The following is a 20,314-nucleotide window of genomic DNA, read 5'->3' on the forward strand; positions in this document are numbered from 1 at the left end:
AAGGTTCAGTGTTGATTTCCTGTGGAAATGGACAAACCTTTTTCCACTCTGTCCAGTGGTCTATGAAGAGAAACATGGAGAGAAGGTTGTGGAAGTGATGGATGCGTTCATTGCTTACAACATGGATTAACCTTCTAGGTGTCAGGCACTGTTAGGTGCCAGGGGTGTAATGGTTTGTGAGGTAGACAGCGTGCTCCCCTCGTGGAGTTTGTTTGGGGAACAAATACTCATTCGAATGAAATGACAAACTTAGCCATTCTGTAAGGGAAAAGTGCCAGTAGGGGTGGGCGTTTGTAAGGAGGCATTGGTGTGGCATGCCTGTGGAGTCCAGGAGGGCCTTCCTGGGGAAGGTCGTTTGAGCAGCGGTCTTAACAACGACTAGAGATGAGCCAGGCAGGCGGAGGGGAGGCGGCTCCCCACGGGGGGAGCCGTGTGGGTCAGTGACTCAGGGATGGTTCCCGCGGAGATCACACAGGCCTGCGCAGAGAGGATGTTGCACCTGGGTAGAGAGGATGCATGAATTTGGGAGCTTTAGGTGGTAAAAGCCGGAGGATGTGGTTGTGGATTGGGTGTGGCGAGTGAAGGAAGAGGGCAGTCAGGTGTCACTTCTGCTAGATTTGTACCTGGCGGATGGGGGTCTGCCATCGACGTAGGCAGCTGGGGAGGGCGTCCAGGCCTGGGTGAGGGTGAGGCGCGTGAGTGTAGTTGTGCACATGCTGCCTTGAGCTGCCTTTGGGGTGTTGAAGTGGACATGTTAAGTAGGCAGTGGGTTTAGAGTCCAGACCCACAGTCAGGGTAGAAAGCTGTGGGCACATGTACAGTAAGCGAAGTCAAAGGCATGGGGAGAATGAGGAGGAAAGAGGGCCTGGGACTAAGCCTCGATAAGCTCCGAGGTGGCAGAGGCTGAGTGGGGACACTGGAGAGGCAGTGACCGCAGAGTCAGGTGGAAGCTGTGAGGTCTGAGAGTCAGGAGGTGGGGAGTGGTCATTAACCTTCATTGTTCCTAAGGTTCAGGAAGGTCAAGACTGGATTTGTGGACATGGAAGAAATGATGGCTCCCTTAGAGGAGTGATTCCTTAGTGGGGTGATGCCGGTTGCAGGCAGAGGTGAGGTGAGGCCGCTCGTGAGCTGTCTGCAGCTCTTCCCACCTGTCCGGCTGGTGGCGGAGAATCGGCCACGGGAGGCTGCCCTAATAGGACCAGGTAATAAGTGTCTCAAGCCTGTGGGCCAGATGCTTTCCGCTGCGACTACTCAACTCTGCCCTGTGCACAGCAGCCAGAGACAGGGTGTAAACAAATGGCCACAAAACTTTGTTTCCAGAAGTGGTTTGCTGACCTTCACGTACACCGCAGAGGTCTGCACGTGCTACCGATCAGGCCCCCTTTCCTGCAGGCAGGAAAACGTTTCCCAGTCCCCCTGGTTAAAGAGACAGTGAGTGTGGACAGTGCTTTCTAGAGGTTTGGTGGCAGAGGGGAGCAGAGGAAGCAGGGCTTGTGTCCAGGAGAGGACTTAAGGGACAGGAGAGGAGGGGACACCTGTCACAGGGTGAATTCCTGGGGGCAGGGGCTGGCCTCAGGTGGCAGGAGGCAGCACATCTGTCCGGGTGGAGGAGGAGCCGTGGCTGCTGGGTTGCGCCTTGGGGAGTTGAGGGGGTGTGTCTGTGGCTTTCTGTGGGAGGTGGGAGGCCTACTGTGCGCGGGAAGGGCGGTGGAGAAGTGGGGGGCAGTTGCTGTCCAGCGGGCAGGGAGGCCGGCTGGCGCGGGGCTCGCCGGCAGATTGAGGGCCAGTGACGGTGGCTGTCCGCTCATTGGTAGAGGTGTTCTCTGCCTGTCTGTGGGCCTTGTCTTTGGCAGCCGGCAGCTGCCCGAGTGGAGAATATGGCTGGTTTAGGATGTGAGCTTTGCTCGACAGAAGTGATGCAGAGACGACAGAAGTGATGCAGAGACGGAAGGGACAGGTGTTAGGTATTGCTGTGTTGCTCGGCATGTCGTTGAAGTGACAGGCGTGGGCCCTCGCCGAGTGGGGGGAGTGTGAAGGGAGGGGCTGAGGGGGCCGGAAAGTGGGGTGTCTGGACCAGCAGTGCGGTGGAGTCCAGGTAACGTTTTGGTGGGCGAGGGTAGACAGCGGGGAGAGGAGGGGAGGCTGCTGCGGCCAGAGAGGGGGATGCGCGGTTAGTTGAAGGTTCCCAGTCCTGGCCGTGTGCTGCCGCCAGTTGGGTAGCTTTTTAAAAACGCTGGTGCCTGGGCCTTACCCACAGGGGTTCTGATTGATTGGTTGAGTGGGGCCCGAGCCTTGGCATTTTTAAAAGTTTCCAGGTGATTCTTAGGCATAGCCAGGGTTGAGAAACTGGATTAGGCATTTTGAAGAGTCCCATTTGGGGGAATGACAAGGTCCAGTTGTGATAGTGGGAGTGAGAGTCTGGAGTGGGGGCAGGAGGCCCCTGAGGTCACGCGACTGAGGAGTTAGGGTGCTGGCTGGACTGTCCATCCGGATGTCCATCCGGACCCTTCAAGTTAATCCAGCAAGGTGAGTGTTTAGTCCCTTCCAGTTAATTTCAAGTTAATTTCTGTGAGTGGTGTCAGACAGGGGTCCAGTTTCATTCTGCCTGTGGATGTCCAGGCAGAGGGGTATTGTGTGTACAGGACCATCGCTACAGGTCCAGGTGTAGATAGTGTAAGTAAGGAGGAAGTGGCATCCTCAGGTCATATCCTTAGATCATATTATTATTTTTTGCCTTTTTGTTCTAATAGGCCAGTCCCAAGATAATGAAAAGGAGTTAGCTGCACTCTTCCAGCTGTGGCTGGAAACTAAAGACCAGACCTTCTGTAAGGTATGGTTGTTGAGAACTACTAGCTTTCTCATTCTGGGCTTCCAGAACCCTGAGTTAGCCAAAATCCTTCAGTCCATTTACCTGTTACTGCTTTCCTTTTCTCCAGCAAGAAAATGAAGACAGCTCAGATGCCACAACGCCTGTTCCTCGGGTGTGAGTATAGTACTCTTAACGGAGGATGGTGCCCCAAGAAAGCATCTAAGTACTGCCCTGGTTGTGCTGACACATCCTTGTATGTTAGAGCCAGAGTGGGCTTGAGATGCCGGGATCCACTGGTCCTTATCTGCCTCAGCCTCCCTAAGAGGCAGCACGCTCCCAGCAGTAGAAGTGTTTTCCCCATGAGTCTCTGAGGAGGTGGGATCCACCTGTAGGTGCATGCTTTTCCCCAGTGCCCCCTTCAGTTCCTGCTGGAGAATGGGTTATGCAGCCCATTTTCCTCATTTTACCTACAAAGAAAGGGAAGTGTGAGGGTAAGTGACAGGACCCAGGCTGGGATTTAGGTCTCGACCTCGTCCTGAGCCTTTGTATCATCTTATGTGACTGTTTCCAGTCTGTCATGGTCCCTTTCTCCCCAGCTTTGTGGAGATATAATTGACAAAGCATTTTATAAGTTTAAGGGGTACGGTGTATTGATTTTATTTATATCTATATCTATATATATATATATATATATATATAAACACACACACATATATGTACATATACATATAGTGAAGTGATTACCACAGTAAGGGTAGTTAACCCATCCGTCACCTTACATAATTACCAGTTCTTTTTTTGTAGTGAAAACATTTAAGATCTTTCTTAGCAACATTCAAGTATATGATGCAGTATTGTTGACTGTAATCACCGTGCTCTTTGTTAGATCCCTAGAACTTTCTATAACTTTAACCAGTGTTTCCCCATTTCACCCATCCCCTGGTAACTACCATTCTAGGCTCTGTTTCTGTGAGTTGCGCTTCTTTTAGGTTCCACGTGTGAGATCATACAGTGTTTGTCTTTCACTGACTTATTTCACTAAGCATAATACCCTCTAGATCCATCCGTGTTCTTGCAAATGGCAGAATTTCCTACTTTTTTTTTTTTTTTGCGGTACGCGGGCCTCTCACTGTCGTGGCCTCTCCCGTTGCGGAGCACAGGCTCCGGACATGCGGGCTCAGCGGCCATGGCTCACGGGCCCAGCCGCTGCGCGGCATGTGGGATCTTCCCGGACCGGGGCACGAACACGCGTCCCCTGCATCGGCAGGCGGACTCTCAACCACTGCGCCACCAGGGAAGCCCTCCTACGTTTTTTAATGACTGAATAACATTCCGCTGTGTGTGTGTGTGTGTGTGTGTGTGTGTGTGTGTGTGTGTGTGTACATACATATTTTCTTTATCCATTCATCTGTTGGTAGACACTTATCTATCACAGTTGTTTCCATGTCTTGGCTATTGTAAATAATGCAGTGAACATGGGGGTACAGATAGCTGTTTGAGATAGTGGTTTCATTTCCTTTGGAAATATTCCCAGAGGTAGGATTGCTGGATCATGTGGTAGTTCTGTTTTCAGTTTTCTGAGGAACGTCCATGCTGCTTTCCCTAACAGCTGCACCAGGTTGCATTCCCACCGTAGTGCACAAGGGTTTCCTTTTCTCTGCATCCTCACCAGCACTTGTTATTTCTTGTCTTTCTGGTCATAGGTACTCTAATGGATGTGAAGTGATATTTCATTGTGGTTTTGATTTGTATTTCCTTGATGATTAGTGATGTTGAGCACCTTTTTGTGTACCTGTTGGTCATTCGTGTATCTTTAGAAAAATGTCTGTTCCGGTCCTTTGCCTGTTTTTTAATTGGATTATTTGGGTATTTTGCTTTTGAGTTGTAGGAGTTCCTTAAATATTTTGGTTATTAACCTCTTACACATGTATGATTTGCAAATATTTTCTGCCATTCTGTAGGTTGCCTTTTCATTTTGTTGATGGTTTTCTTTGCATAGAAGCTTTTTTTTTAAAATAAATTTATTTTATTTTTGGCTGCATTGGGTCTTCATTGCTGTGCATGGGCTTTCTTTAGTTGCGGCGAGCAGGGGCTACTCTTTGTTGCGGTGCACAGGCTTCTCGTTGCGGTGGCTTCTCTTGTTGCGGAGCACGGGCTCTAGGCACATGGGCTTCAGTAGTTGTGGCACACAGGCTCAGTGTTGTGGCTTGCGGGCTCTAGAGCTCAGGCTCAGTAGTTGTGGTGCACGGGCTTAGCTGCCCCGAGGCATGTGGGATCTTCTTGGACCAGGGCTTGAATCCATGTCCCCTGCATTGGCAGGTGAATTCTTAACCACTGTGCCACCAGGAAGACCCCTGTACAGAAGCTTTTCTTTAAGGTAGTTCTACTTGTTTATTTTTGCTTTTGTTGCTTGTGCTTTTGGTGTCATCTCCAAAAAATCATTGCCAAGATCATTGTGCAGGAGCTTCTTCCCGATATTTTCTTCTAGGAGGTTTAGTTTCAGGTGTTAAGTTGAAGTGTAATCCATTTCAAGATAATTTTTGTGAACGGTTTAAGGTAGGGGCCCAGTTTCATTCTTTCGCTTGTGGTTGTCCAGTTTTCCCAGCATTGTTTATTGAAGAGGCTGTTCTTTCCTCATTGAGTATTCTTGGCTCCATTTGCCAAGTATTAGTTGACCATATATGCAGTGGTTTATTTCTTGGCTCTCAGTTCTGTCCCACTGGTTTATGTGTCTATTTTTATGAGAGTATCATACTATTTTGATTACTGTAACTTTGTAACATAGTTTGAAATCAGCAAGTGTGATGTTTCCAGCTTTGTTCTTTCTCAGGATTGCTTTGGCTGTTCGGGGTCTTTTGTGGTTCCATACAGATTTTAGGATTGTTTTCTTCTATTTCTGTGAAAAATGTCATTGGAATTTTCATAGGGATTTCATTAATCTATAGATAACTTTGGGTGATATGGGCATTTTAACAGTATTCTTCCAATCCTTGAACATAGAGTATCTTTTTTTTTTTTTTTTTTTTTTTTTTTTTTTTCTTGCGTTATGCGGGCCTCTCACTGTTGTGGCCTCTCCCATTTGCGGAGCACAGGCTCCGGACGCGCAGGCTCAGTGGCCATGGCTCACGGGCCCAGCCGCTCCGCGGCATGTGGGATCTTCCCGAAACGGGGCACGAACCCGCGTCTCCTGCATCGGCAGGCGGACTCTCAAGCACTGCGCCACCAGGGAAGCCCCATAGAGTATCTTTTTACTTGTGTCTTCTTCAATTTCTTTAACCAAAGTCTTGTAGTTTTCAGTGTAGAGATTTTCCACCTCCTTGGTTAAATGTATTCTAAGAGTTTTATTGCTTTGATGCTGTTGTATAGCTCTTTAGTTAGATTCCTGAACACCAGCACTCAGGACCAACCTGAAAGTGACAGCACCATTGCCTTACATAATAGAGCTCAATTTCTTTTCTTTTCTTTTTCTTTTTTTTTTTTTTGGCTGTACTGCGTGGCTTGTGGGAGCTTCGTTCGCCAACCAGGGATCGAACCCGGGCCCCGGCATTGAAAATGCGGAGTCCTAACCACTGAACTGCCAGGGAATTCCCTGATCTCACTTACTTGGTACTTTTGCCTAGGTAGCAGAAAAACCACCCTTGTCATCGTACAAATTTGAAGTCCTTTGTTCCTCTAAAGCTGAATTCTTTGTTGCCTTTAGATTAGGCTTACTTAGCAACAGTACTGAAAACAGTAGGTAAAACACGACGTCACTTTCTTTCCCACCTACCCAATACCTTTCTGGATTCCTAAGAATCAAGTAACTTGGCAAATACCAACAGGAGCTACTTGGCAGGATTTGGAAAGTGGACTTCTGACCTTTGCAAGATAAGAGCACTAATGAACAAGTGGAGCACTCATGTTGCAAAGGATGTGGTTCTGGGTGCTGGAGAGGGGGCGATGGACCCAGTGGTTTGGGGTGCTGGAGAAGGGGTGATGGACCCAAACGTCTTTGTGTTCCAGAAGAACTGACTATGTGGTGCGGCCCAGCACGGGAGAGGAGAAGCGAGTTTTTCAGGAGCAGGTAAGAAAAAGCTGGAACACAGTGTAAATCTGTGTATCTGTGAGGCCATGAGGTGAGAAGCTCTGAGCCTGACTGTCCTTGAATCCAAATTCTTGGAAGCAACTCACACCTTGCTATTCTGTGGGTTGGGATTGCTTTTGGGGGGCAGAGATGGTGTGAGGAAGGGAATGAAAAATGGTCTGATGGTTTTTCTTCTAGATACAAAACAGCACATTTACCTCTTAATCCGTTTGCTAGTGACTGGCTTTTAGGGACCATCCTTTTCCCGCTGTGGTCGGCTCAGTGTTCCTAGTGGAATAGCCTGTTTGCTTTTTGCTTTAATGTCTCCGGGCCGACCCCTTCCTGTACGGGGTGACTAGAGAGAGCCCCCGTGACTGACTCAGGAGCTTCGTCCCTTCTTTTGGCAGGAGCGTTACCGGTACAGCCAGCCCCACAAGGCATTCACCTTCCGCATGCATGGCTTCGAGTCCGTGGTGGGGCCCGTGAAGGGCGTGTTCGACAAGGAGACGTCGCTCAACAAGGCGCGGGAACACTCCCTGCTGCGCTCCGACCGGCCTGCCTACGTCACCATCCTGTCCCTGGGTGCGTGCCTCCTCCTGCTTTCCCCACTGCCCCCATTGCAAAGGCTGGAGGGTCAGCGTAGCTTCAGGAAGCTTTGCAGTTTGGGACGCGGAAGGAGGGATTCTGCCCCAGAGATCTACACAGAATCCGTGTTTCCTCCCTGGGGTCTGGGCTCATGTTTACCTTGCTTCAGGAACTGTTCACAGGCTGCTAAGAAGTTAGCTTAGGTGTCGGAATTTGCTTCCTCCAGGTGTCGGAATTTGCTTCCTCCAGGCTAGGATTCCTTCAAAGGTGAGGTTTTTAACCTTATTTGTGCCACAGATCACTGGCAGTCTGGTAAACTCTGGACCCCTTCTCAGAATTAAGTTTTTAAATGCCTAAAATAAGATGCACAGAGTTATAAAAGAAACCAGTCATATTGAAATTGTTAGCAGAATATTAAAACAGATTTATGGTGCAGAAAAGTATGTTTTTGGGCTTCCCTGGTGGCGCAGTGGTTGAGAGTCCGCCTGCCGATGCAGGGGACACGGGAGGAGGAGTGACTACACCCAGAGGAGCGTTAAAGGAAAGTCATGATCCCACTATGAAGAACAATATGAAGGTTCCTTAAAAGACTAAAACTAGAGTCACCATATGAGCCAGCAATCCCACTCCTGAGCATGTACCTGAAGAAAATCATAATTCAAAAAGATACATGCACCCCAGTGTTCAAAGCAGCACTATTTTACAATATCCAAGACATGGAAGCAAACTAAATGTCCATCAACAGATGAATGGATAAAAAAAGATGTGAGATATATATGTGTATGTATATATATGTGTGTGTGTGTGTGTGTGTGTGTGTGTGTGTATACATATATATACACATACATATATGGGCAGTGGAATATTACTCAGCTGTAAAAAAGAATGAAATAATGACATTTGCAGCAATACAGATGGACCTAAAGATTATCATACTAAGCGAAGTAAGCCAGACAGAGAAAGACAAATATCATAGGATATCACTTGTAAGTGTAATCCAGAAAAAAATGATACAAATGAACCTATATATAAAACAGAAATAGACCCACAGACATAGAAAACAAACTTATGGTTACCAAAGGGGAAAGGGGGTGAGGGATAAATTAGGAGTTTGGGATTAACATATACACACTACTATATATAAAATAGATGACCAACAAGGACCTACTGCTGTTTAGCACAGAGAACTATTCTCAATATTTTTTAATAACCTATAAGGGAAAAGAATCTGAAAAATAATATATATATATAACATAATATATATGTTATATATATATGTATAACTGAATTACTTTGCTCTACACCTGAAACTAACAGAACACTGTAAATCAACCATACTTAAAAAAAAAAAAAAAAAAAGACAAGATCTAGGGGCAGGTCTTCTAACTCCTCTAGTTCCCAGCTAGTGATGAGTGGAAATGATATTTTGGGTTGTCCGCAGCAGCTGTGCTGTGATAAGAAAATGTCTGATTTCCATTACAGCATCACGGCACTGCCATCATATGGTTGGCAACATATGCCAACAAAGGTTATGCCAACCTTGGTTCACAATGGAAGGAAATGCTGTATTTCAGTTAAAGTTGTAACTTTTTTCTGCCTGAGTTCCTGAACGCACTGAACTCTCAGGGGTCCTGGGGTCTTCAGCCTTGGCTGAAAGTGTGAAGGGTGTGGAAGAAGCTGCCCGCAGAGGCCATGTCCACCTGCTGCTGGTCAGCAGGTGGGGGACAGCTCCCCCGGGGAGCCCTGCTGACGCTCGGACTTTGCTGTTTCTGGTGTCAGTTCGCGATGCCGCGGCCCGGCTGCCCAACGGGGAGGGCACGCGGGCGGAGATCTGTGAGCTGCTCAAGGACTCCCAGTTCCTGGCTCCAGACGTCACCAGCACTCAGGTAGGAGGGGAAGGGCTGCTCGTGTTTTGTTCCAGGATGGATTTAAGGGAGCTTACAAGGAGATACAAGATAGAATAATGTAAAATTAAAAAAAAAAACTAATGGGGAATTCCTTGGTGGTCCAGTGGTTAGGACCCGGCACTTTCACTACTGAGGGTCCAGGTTCAGTCCCTGATCGGGGACCTAAGATCCTGCAAGCCATGCAGCGCAGCCAAAAAAAACTGATGGAGACGAAAGGATGCCGTCTTGAGAAAGGAGAGCAGTGCTGCCCCTCGACCTTGCCATTGGCGAGGCTCTCCTTCTCTCAGCTCACCATCTTAGGGCACAGCACCTCCATCTCTCAGGACTCGTAGTTTCTTGTTTTGCCGAGTGATGGGGTTAGCCATTGGGAGGTAGGATCTTTGTGTTGGCTGTGCCTCTCATCCAGGGATTTTCCCCGAGTCTGAGCCTGCGTGGTCCTTCCTCCTCTTTGTCCTGTGTCTCAGGTGAATACAGTGGTGAGTGGTGCCCTGGATCGGCTGCATTACGAGAAGGACCCGTGTGTGAAGTACGACATCGGACGGAAGTTGTGGATCTACCTGCATCGGGACCGGAGCGAGGAAGAGTTCGGTGTGTGCCCAGCCAGCTGAGGGCTGCCTCTGCCCTCCCGCCCCAGCTCCACTCTTCTCATTGGCGTGCGGGCAGGACAGAGTTGTAGAGGCGGGTTAGCGCCCTGGCTCTTGGTGAGACCACCCTCCATACAGTGCTGAGGTTAAGCTGTTGCTGAAGCTTCCCACTCTTGTCCACAGAGCGGATCCACCAGGCCCAAGCAGCTGCAGCTAAAGCCAGGAAAGCCCTTCAGCAAAAACCCAAGCCCCCATCCAAGGTGGTAAGTGACCTCGCGGGACAGCGGAAGAGGGGCTGTGGCATCCCCGCGGGCCTTGCTCACTCCCGCGTCCGTGTGCTCCCCGTCCTTGTGCAGAAGTCCAGCAGCAAGGAGGGTTCGGTGAAGGTCCTCGGCACTGGCCCTTCTGAGCAGAGCCAGCTGAGCCTCAGCGACTCTAGCATGCCCCCAACCCCGGTCACGCCTGTGACCCCCACCACTCCTGCTCTGCCTGCCACGCCCATCTCCCCCCCGCCTGTGCCGTCAGTGAACAAAAGTGGCCCCACGACTGTCTCGGAACCGGTGAAATCCACTTCGGGGTGAGCGCTTCCATTTCCTCTCCAGCTTTCTCCCTCCAGGGTTCTTTTGAATCCGTGTCCTAAGTTGTCTGTGTTGTTTCCCTGTGTGTTCTTTATAGTGTTCTTCTCGTGTCTTCGCCAACGATGCCGCAGCTGGGAACCATGCTCTCCCCGGCGTCCAGCCAGACTCCACCGAGTTCTCAGGCTGCTGCCCGTGTCGTGAGCCACTCCGGCTCAGCTGGACTCCCCCAAGTGCGGGTGGTGGCCCAGCCCAACCTTCCTGCTGTGACTCAGTCAGCAGGGCCGGCACCGACGCTGCCGCAGATGACAGCAGGACCGCAGATTCGCGTGCCAGGCACGGCCGTGCCGACCAAAGGCGGGCCCCAGGTAAGGAGGGACGGGGCCCAGGGGCTGGGGTGATGAGTCTGCCAGGCAGTCTGGGTCAGGACCCAGGACCCAGGTTACTGCTGCTGACGATGATGTTTATCACAACAGCTCATTTAATGTCCAAAGCCTGGTAAGCAAGTTATAAGTTGTGTTTTATTGAATACCTGTTGGGAATCAGAACTTTGGCAAGTTTAGCGATTTACGCAGGATTGTGACATCAGGACCCTGGTAGATAGAGGTGGGATGTAAATCCAGGCCTGTGATTCTAGGTCTCAGGCTCCTTCCCTCATGCCTCTAGGCTTAGCCAGGCCACTAACTGCTGTGCTTTAGACAAGGGTCTCCTGCCTCAGGTCCCTCTGCTGTAAAAGGGGTATAACGTTTGCCCTCAGTGTGTAGGGGTGAAATGAGATGTTAAATGAGAAAGTATTCCTGAAAGTTAAGATGTTCTACCTGAGGGTAAGTACTCCGCACTGTTCATTTTAGAGGGTAGTGCACCCTCAGCATTGTTAGATTAGAAGCCCTCTTACAGGAACGCTTCCTGGGTGGTGACAGGTGGAGACCACTCCACGTGCTGGTCTGCAGCTTAGTGTCTAATTAAGCTCTTGCCCTCCTGCCCTGAACTAGACAGTAATGGCCACCGTTCCAGTCAAAGCTCAGACTGCGGCGGCCACCGTGCAGCGACCGGGGCCGACGGGGCTCACGGTGACAAGTCTCCCTGCCGCAGCCAACCCTGCGAGCAAGCCGGCCACCGGTTCTCCTGGGGGCTCTGCTCCAAGCACCCCCGCGGCTGCCGTCATTCAGAACGTCACAGGACAGAACATTATCAAGCAGGTAGGTGCATGGCTGTCGGGGTGGGTCTGACTCCTTTGTCCAGAATCAAAGGATAGTTGGAGATCTTAGTGGCTTGTGACCTTTGATCCTTAGTTCGTAGGTATTTCAAGCGTGAGTTTCCAGCAAGGGCAGTGCAAGCTTGGTAGGTGCCAAAGAGGTTGTTTTTTTTTTTTTTTTTCCTATCTCTTTCCATGTAATTCAGCATTAAGTAGCTGAGTTTCTTGATTTGGAGTAGACTCTTCATGAATTTACTTAGCTAAAACCCTATAGAATAACTTGAATGTCACTCTCATAACACCACAGGGCAGGCACTTTTGTTATCCCTATTTTACTGTTGAAGAAATGGGACCACTAATGATGAAGTAATGTTATTTTTTTCATCAGATGTTTATTGGGTGCTTTTTGTGTGCCGGCCACTGTGCAGGGTGTTGGGGGCTGAGTCTGTGCATCACCCAGACCAGGCCCCTGCCTTCCTGAGGCTCCTAGTGTCATAGAGAACACCTCTCTGGGGAGAAGGCTTGTGAGAGCAGTGAGCGAGGCTGGAGAGTGTGCGGAACCGTGCTTATCCGGGGTCAAGCGTCCCAGGCATGGGAACAGCATGTGAAAAGGCCTCGAGTTGGGAACGTTTGAGGAACGACAGGAACGCTGTTGGAAGCTCCATGAGCAAGTGCGCAGGTGTTAGAAGGCGGGGCTGCCAGTGGTTAAGTCACGTCAGACTTTGCTTTTAATTTAAATGTGATGGGAGCCATCGGAAGATTGTGAGCCAGGATGACTTGACCTAGTTTACATTTAAAGAAATCTAAAGTCCATTCCACTGCTTTTGCGTGGAATGGACTTTAGGGGCCAAGGGCGTAAGCAGGGAAGCCAGTTGGGAGGGAGCTGCAGCCGTGCAGGTGGGCGGTGGGCTGGGCTTCAAGCCAAGGGCCTGGCGGTAGACCAGTGTGATTTCCTGGTGGTTTGAGGACAGGGTCAGGAATGACCCTGTGGCTCTTGGCTTGAGTGACTGGGTGTGCGGTACTGTCGTTCACTGAGACAGAAGGAAACACTGTGGTGTGGAGACTGAGACAGGCTGAGAGGAAAGTGTGCTCACGAAGTCCGTAGCAGCACCAGGCGTGTGAAGGGCAGTGAAACGAGGCCTGAGAAGTGACCACTCAGTGGACATGGATAGTGAGTGAACTCGACTGATGGCATGAGTGGTCCAGTAGAGGGGGGATGGCTCACGAGACAGAGTCCCCCGCCTAGAAGGATCGCACCTGTTGCACGTGGACATTGGCCGTAGGTAGGAGTTGGTATGTGAACTCAGGAAGTCTGGCCCCGGGGCTCATGCCCTTTAGTGCCGGGCCCTGCTGCTGCCTCAGAGTGGAGGTCGGCACAGCAGTGAGGCGTTTTTGAGACTGTAGGGGAAATGCTAGTGTGTGTTATAATATCTACAGGTGATTATGTGGTGATGATAGGGGATTACTTTTACATTTAGAAGTCCTCTTCTAGGTTAGAGACATGTAGAAGTCCAGTCGGCCCTCTCTTTCCTTGGGTTCCGCCTCCACGGGTTCAACCAACCAGTGACCGAATTTTGCTTTTGAACCCGCAGGTACGGAGGGCCGACTGTCCTGTGCCATTTTATGTCAGGGACTTGAGCAGCCCTGGATATCCAGGGATGAATGTGTTGATCAGCAAAATGATACTTATTGGTTTACTTTAAAATATTCCAACTCCTCCCTCCCCCCACCCCAGCTCCCTGAAGAGTGGGGAAAGATAGATAAAATTGGCCAAGTGATAACTTTTGAAATTATGTGATGGGTGCATGGATTTGTTAGACTGTTTTCTGCTTTGGCAAATGTCTTCCATTTTTCAAAATAGAAAGTTAGAAAAATACATGAGACCCACATTTCCCACAGTGTAGGTTCCCCCAGTCACGCTCTGGAAGCAGCTCAGCCTCGCGAACGCCTTTGTCAGTGCTGTTCTTCCCTTCCAGGTGGCAATCACTGGGCAGCTCGGCGTGAAGCCCCAGACGGGCAGCGGCATCCCACTCACAGCCACTAACTTCCGTATCCAGGGCAAGGACGTGCTGCGGCTACCGCCCTCCTCTATCACCACGGACGCCAAAGGCCAGACTGTTCTGCGGATCACTCCAGACATGATGGCCACGTTGGCCAAGTCCCAGGTCACCACAGTCAAACTGACCCAGGACCTCTTTGGGACAGGCAGCGGCCCCACAGGCAAAGGCATCTCTGCTACCTTACATGTCACTTCCAACCCAGTCCACGCAGCTGACAGCCCTGCCAAGGCCAGTCCAGCCAGTGCCCCCTCATCCACTCCACCAGGGACCACCGTGGTCAAAGTGACTCCTGACCTCAAGCCAACAGAAGCCTCAAGTTCAGCTTTTCGCTTGATGCCAGCGCTTGGCGTGAGTGTGGCTGACCAGAAGGGGAAAAACACAGTGGCCTCATCTGAAGCCAAACCAGCCGCCACCATCCGCATCGTGCAGGGCCTGGGGGTGATGCCCCCCAAAGCAGGCCCGACCATCACAGTCGCAGCCCATGCCAAGCAAGGGCCCTCCGTGGCCAGTGGGTCTGGAACTGTCCATACGTCTGCGGTGTCCTTGCCCAGTGTGAATGCTGCCGTGTCCAAGACTGTGGCCGTGGCTTCTGGGGCTTCCAGCACCCCCATCAGCATCGGGACGGGAGCCCCTGCCGTGCGGCAGGTCCCCGTCAGCACCACGGTTGTTTCCACGTCCCAGGCTGTGAGTAACATTGGTGGTGGAGACCAGCCCTTCTGCTTGGGAAGCTTCTCTTGTTGGGAGTGCAGACTAGAAGCCCTGTCTGTCTCCTCCTTTGACCCAAACAGGCTTATTTACTAAAATACTTTGCTGTTTAATTCTGAGACAAATTTACGAAAGTGTAGCACGGGCATGCGTTCTCATAAAACAGTGCAGGGGATATACGTATGCATAAAGCTGATTCACTTTGTTATGTAGCAGAAACTAACACAACGTTGTGAAGCAACTCTACTCCAATAAAGATGTTATAAAAAAAAAAAAGTAAAACAGTGCAGAGGTACACGGTGTAAGTATGAAGTTCCTCTTACCACCTCTGATTCGTCTTTTGTGAGGCTCATCACTCGTCGTGTTTTGGCATTATCCTCCTAGTTCTTTTTCTGAGCATTTTCGTATATATTTACGTGGTTTTAAAATCCCTGTGAGAGACCTCAATCTGTGATTTGCTTTATTTAAATATCTAAAAATGTGTCTTGGGCCTCATTCCAGATCCTACGATACTTAGTATCTTGTTAAAAACCATTGCTACAGTGCATGTTTGTGTATGTGAACATGTATCAGTATTTCAGGAGCAGAGGTTCCTGGCATGGCTCGGGGAGGTACTCGTTGAAAGTTCTGATACTCCAGTTGTATTAGCAAAAAGGCCACACCAGCCTACACTCCCCCCATCAGCTAGTTTCCTGTTTCCCTCGTACCCTAACCTCGTGCTGGATATCCTGTTTTTTTAAGCTTTATGTCCCTATCTTACTGGTAAAAAGAGAGTTCTTTTTCTGTTCCCTGGATCTTTAGTGAGGATGGGCAGCCATTCGTCCAGAGGTTGGCGTGGGCTCTCCAGGGGTGAATCCATCTTTGCCAGTTTTCTTCTGGGGTATTTGGCCTTTTCGTATTGTGTGAGCTGTGGCCCCAGCCTTTGTATCTTCTGCTTGTTAGTTCTTGTACGTGTAGAAAATATTTTTTTCCAGTCTGTCAATTTTTAACCTTGCACGTGAAGCCTTTTGCTCTGTAGGTATTTTATCTGATGAGATCCATCAACATTTTCTTTTACGGCTCCTAGGTTTCGTGTCTTGTGCCTTTCTTACTCCAGGGTTATAAAGATGTCAGCCCTCATTTTCATAAAATATTTTTAGAGTTTAAAAAAAGTAATTGAGGAACCCATTTGAAATATATTTTTGTGAATGGCATGTGGTATAGATCTCATATTTTTCAAATTATTCCAACATCATTGACTAGTATATGTCATCCCCACTAACTTGAGGTACTACCTTTATCATAAACCAAATTTCCATATCAACAGGTGTGTTTCTGGGTGCATGTGTTTATTCTTTGACCTCTAGATAAGGGGCACTGTTCTGTATGGTGGGTGCATCTGGACAGTATAAAATACAGTTTACTTTTCTAAGCAGGCAATATAGTAAAACGTTACTAATTTGGATAAAATCCAGAGGATTAGTGGGAGGAAGGAGGACCTACACGGTAGTAAAGCCAACCAGCCAACCCTGAAGTGCAGTGTCGCTTTAAAGGAAATGTTTGTTTAGGTTCTCTTATCAGAGAAGTTAAAATAAGAAAGCAAGGAGACGTGCTTACTTGATCCACTTTTGTTTCTCTTGAGTCTTTCTGAAGCAGAAAGGTGAATCCAGCGGTATCTACCCTGTTGTCATCAATCAGGGTCACTGTAACCGGAGAGCATTTGGTGGGGCAGGAAGTACTGAGTGGTGCTGCCTGTCTGTCTAGGCAGCTGGTAGGCTAGTTCATGGAGGGACACAAGTTGGTGGACGGCTCGTCTGAAGCGGTCTTGTTCTCAACACTAGGGATTTTTAGGACGACAATACAACCCTAGTAGGTTCCCTTGGAGGCCCCATCTGGCCATGTTCTCTTGTCCACTGACATCTTTCCATGCTTTCTAAGGGGCTACAGTTGAGCTCAGCTGTGGAGATCAGTGTGGTGCCCTGGTATACAGTTTTCCTCCTGAATGCCTGGCTTCTTTAGAACCAGCTTGCCTGTGGGAAATGTTGATTCCTTTTCTTTGCATCTTGTTAGCTGCCCCTCTTGAATCATTTTTTAAAGTTGTATGTATATAGGATCCTACTGTATATAAATTTTATCATCAACCAAGGGTTAAAAACCAGGCAACCTAAAAATAGGCTAGTGTAGTGGCCGAACCCCAGCCATCATGAAATCCCGAAGATACCAGGTCTTTCCAGCTCCTTTTGTGTTCCTCTGGGCCTTATTAGCTGTGACTTGGACTTTTCATGTGGTTGAGTTTATTACTAGTGTCCATTGACTAACCTCCCTTACCTCTGGGAGAAACAGAGCATTCAGGGAATGTGTCCTGCTGTGTGCTCCCCAGCAGTGCGCCTGCTCGAGGGGAGCAGCAGTTATGCACCTGCTGTATTCACTCCTGAGTGCCTCTGTCCTTGCTCAGTTCCTCCGCCTGGCTGTGTCCCCAGTGTTGGGGGTACGTGGATGAGTAAGACCCTCCCCTCTGTCAGCTCAGGCTCATACTGTGCCTAAGTGGACACACTCTTTCCTTGGTGGTTCAGGCACATGTCTTGCCCTGATGACGGCAGGTGCGTGCGGCTGCTCTGCTTTCTGAGGCAGGAGAGAGGGGGCTCATAGCAGCTGGGTGGCCCTGGGTGATGCTGGGTGACGCTGCGTGGCGGTCTTTCTCTCCTTGCATTCCGTAAACCCAGTTGCTTTGTCTTTCTAGGGGAAGCTGCCTACGCGGATCACAGTTCCACTCTCTGTCATTAGCCAGCCCATGAAGGGCAAGGGTGTGGTCACAGCCCCCATCATCAAAGGCAACCTTGGAGCCAAGTAAGTGCTGTAGAGGGTTGGGCGGGCGGCGGTGGGGGGATGCCTAGACACGGAGGGGAAGGCGGCTGGTGTCCCGGGCTCCTTCGTTGTGCTCAGCAGTGAGTCTCGAGCTCCCCGCGTTGTTTTAGGTGCTGTGGATACAGCAGTGATTAAAACAGACAGAAGTTGGTGCTGCCTTCAGGCTTATACTGTAGAGTGAGTGGGGAGAGGAATAGTGAGTTAAAAGTACTGTGTGGCCGGTGATGTGCTCTAGGGAAAGCAGGGGAGGGCACAGGTGGAGCTGGATGGGGGGTGGGCGTGACACAGCTGGGGGCAGTCCCCGGCATGGGCGTTAGGGAAGGCCTCGCCGTGATGTCTGAGCCCTGGGCTCTGATGGCTCAGAGGTGAGGGCCTCCTGGGGGCCTGGGCGTCTCGTGGCTCTGACTTAGTTGGGGATGGAGGGCATGAGGAGATGAGTCTGCTGCTCTCAGGGCAGCTGCCTTGGCAGGGCTGGGTTTCTGGTCAGGAGTGCATACCTGCTGGGGCCCCGTCCGTTACTCCTGCTGGTCGTGGAGCGGTTACGGGGCCATCTCATCCAAAGCACCGGGAGCCTTTGGCCTTGCTCTCTTCTCTGACACGGGAAGCATAGAAGCTGGAAGAAAGGTGGTCTTGGCAGCCGGTTTCCATTTCAGTCCAGAGTGCCGGGGTTTTCCGCTGGCCCCAGACTTGGCCTCATGCTGGCCTGGCCGGGCCGTGCCTCACTCCCGCTTCCCCTCCGCAGCCTTGGCGGGCTGGGCCGCAACATCATCCTCACCACCATGCCAGCAGGCACGAAGCTCATTGCTGGCAACAAGCCGGTTAGTTTCCTCACCGCCCAGCAGTTGCAGCAGCTCCAGCAGCAGGGTCAGGCCACACAGGTGAGGTCCGGGCACCCGTTGCGCGTGTCGGGCTGCCCTCCTGCCCCGTGCTGCTCGTCCTCAGCTGACGGGCCATGGGCAGTCTGCCGACCAGTCACTCTTTCTGCAAACAGGTGCGCATCCAGACGGTCCCCGCGTCCCACCTTCAACAAGGAACAGCTTCTGGTTCCTCCAAAGCCGTCTCCACGGTCGTCGTGACCACAGCCCCATCTCCTAAACAGGCACCTGAACAGCAGTGATTCTCAGGGAGGAAGACGGTGGCCGCAAAAGCCACACCCGGTCGGCCTTTTGGCTGAAAGGGAGGAGCCGGTGGTGCATCGCCCCCCGGGCACGTCTGTCTGAGAAAGGCTAGCGGAGGGACCATGGTGGCCCGGCTGCCACTCGGCGGGGAGTGCGCTGCGCCAGGTGCGCTGGGGTTCTGAGGTCTATTCTGTCTGGTCCAGGAGAAGCTTCTCTGGTGGGGTCGTGTGAGCGCGCCGTGGCCACACAAGCCCAGCTGTCTCCTGGAGCGAGGCTCTGAGGATGGGCGGACGGTGAGAAGGTGTGCAGACGGCAGACGAGGCTCGTGCTGTGCGGGGTTTATTTAGCTCTCGTCTTTTCTGTGGCTGGTGGTCTAGTTAGGAGCTCTCTGTCCAGACGTTTTTATGTAACTTATTTTTTTAAAGAACATCTTTTACATCCTTATCAAGTAGAAACCTGGGCTTAGCTCGCCCCCTCCCCCTCAACTGATTATTTATTCTTTTGACCAGAATTAGAGAAGAGCAAGATTCTTAGTAAGTTGGAGGCTGACTTGATCTCTGCATGGTAACAGAGAGGCCATGAGGTGGGGGAGAAACATGGGAAGTGAGGTCACGTGGGCCCCCTGAAATGGGATTAGTTTGGCAGCCCCTCTTAAAGACAGGCTGTCAGGATCTTGACTGTGGTCCATACCTTCACCTGCAGACTTAGACCCCCTTATCGAGCCTGTTCACACGCAAGTCCAGGGCCAGTGGACAGAGCAGACAGACGCCAGCAGAGGTGCTGCTTTTGCAGCACAAGCTTTATTGCAGTTCAGAAATGATACATTTTGCTTTGTTCTAGAGCAAGAGTCAGCAAACCATGCCCCTCGGGCTGGCTACCCAGTTTTGTAAATAAAGCTTTATTGAAACACAGCCCGTGCCCATTCATTTATGTACTGCCTATGGCTGCTTTCAGTTAGAAGGCAGAACTGAGTAGTTGTCATAGAGACCACATGGCCTCAAGCCTGAAATGTCACCTATTAAGTAGAACTTTGCTCGCTTCTGCTCCAGAGTAGAGGTGGGGAGAAGGGGTAGGGGGTGGGTGCAGCCACGAGGCAGCACCAGCCACAGAGGAGGTGGGTCTGGGTTTACAGTCATTTGCTCCTGGCTGCTTCACGGTTCTCAGCCTCCATCGAGCTATAGGCAGAACTCAGAATGATATTTTAAAATGTAATTAAAAGCACTGATTATTGACAGTATATGCCTCTTTCGTATTGGAGCAGGGGTTGGGTGGTGAAGCTTTTCTGTAACGACAGGGCTTCCCTGTCTTTTTTGAAAGTATCCAGATTATTAGAAATGTATCCCTAACTCCTGGAAATTTAGTGATGTTCTCTGACGGGGTCTCTGTGAGGAAGTGGAGTTGGAGGGCAAAGAATTGGAATGGCCTCCTTTGGAGGGGTTGCTGGGTGGAAGCTGAGTGATCAGGCAAGTTGCAGTAGTGCAGAGAAAGAGTGGCTCACTGGGTACACAGACATTTGATTTGTAAAGCAGTTCTGTAAAATAGACATGACCATCCCTGTTCTAACTGTGAGAAAATCCAAGCCTGAGTTGAAGTTAAAGAGAACCAAGCTGCGAGTGCAGTCTTTTAATTCAGGTGCCCTTTCTGCTGCCTTCCTGTGGGGACGTGGCTGTGATGTGTCCTGGTGAGACGTGGGGACCGTCCGGAGCTGGGAGTGGTAAGCCTGGATTATACAGAGCAGAGGTGAATTGGGGGGGTGAGATTGAGCTTTCAGTGGGTGGTAGAAGGCTGGCGCAGAAATAAGATTGGTGATGGGAGCGGCAGAGGCTGCGGGGAGGCCGAGACTGGGTTTGGCCCGAGCAGAGGAGAGCG

General features: G+C 50.4%; 1 protein-coding gene across 2 annotated transcripts in view; it reads left to right on the forward strand.

Annotated features, from left to right (window-relative positions):
* The window catches only part of NFRKB (nuclear factor related to kappaB binding protein), a 33,738-nt gene extending 15,294 nt beyond the window's left edge, over positions 1 to 18,444 (forward strand). For both annotated transcript variants that reach the window (XM_007456589.1, XM_007456588.1), the window contains exons 12-25: positions 2,751 to 2,830; positions 2,937 to 2,983; positions 6,812 to 6,872; positions 7,280 to 7,454; positions 9,237 to 9,343; positions 9,829 to 9,952; positions 10,132 to 10,211; positions 10,305 to 10,525; positions 10,624 to 10,891; positions 11,516 to 11,722; positions 13,695 to 14,462; positions 17,203 to 17,309; positions 18,070 to 18,205; positions 18,319 to 18,444. In XM_007456589.1, the coding sequence (XP_007456651.1) occupies positions 2,751 to 2,830; positions 2,937 to 2,983; positions 6,812 to 6,872; positions 7,280 to 7,454; positions 9,237 to 9,343; positions 9,829 to 9,952; positions 10,132 to 10,211; positions 10,305 to 10,525; positions 10,624 to 10,891; positions 11,516 to 11,722; positions 13,695 to 14,462; positions 17,203 to 17,309; positions 18,070 to 18,205; positions 18,319 to 18,444 (2,507 nt within the window). The remainder of the gene's footprint in view (positions 1 to 2,750; positions 2,831 to 2,936; positions 2,984 to 6,811; positions 6,873 to 7,279; positions 7,455 to 9,236; positions 9,344 to 9,828; positions 9,953 to 10,131; positions 10,212 to 10,304; positions 10,526 to 10,623; positions 10,892 to 11,515; positions 11,723 to 13,694; positions 14,463 to 17,202; positions 17,310 to 18,069; positions 18,206 to 18,318) is intronic.
* Positions 18,445 to 20,314: the final 1,870 nt, after the last annotated feature.

Source organism: Lipotes vexillifer, unplaced genomic scaffold (assembly GCF_000442215.2).
Source record: "Lipotes vexillifer unplaced genomic scaffold, Lipotes_vexillifer_v1.1 scaffold583, whole genome shotgun sequence".
Taxonomy (NCBI): domain Eukaryota; kingdom Metazoa; phylum Chordata; class Mammalia; order Artiodactyla; family Lipotidae; genus Lipotes; species Lipotes vexillifer.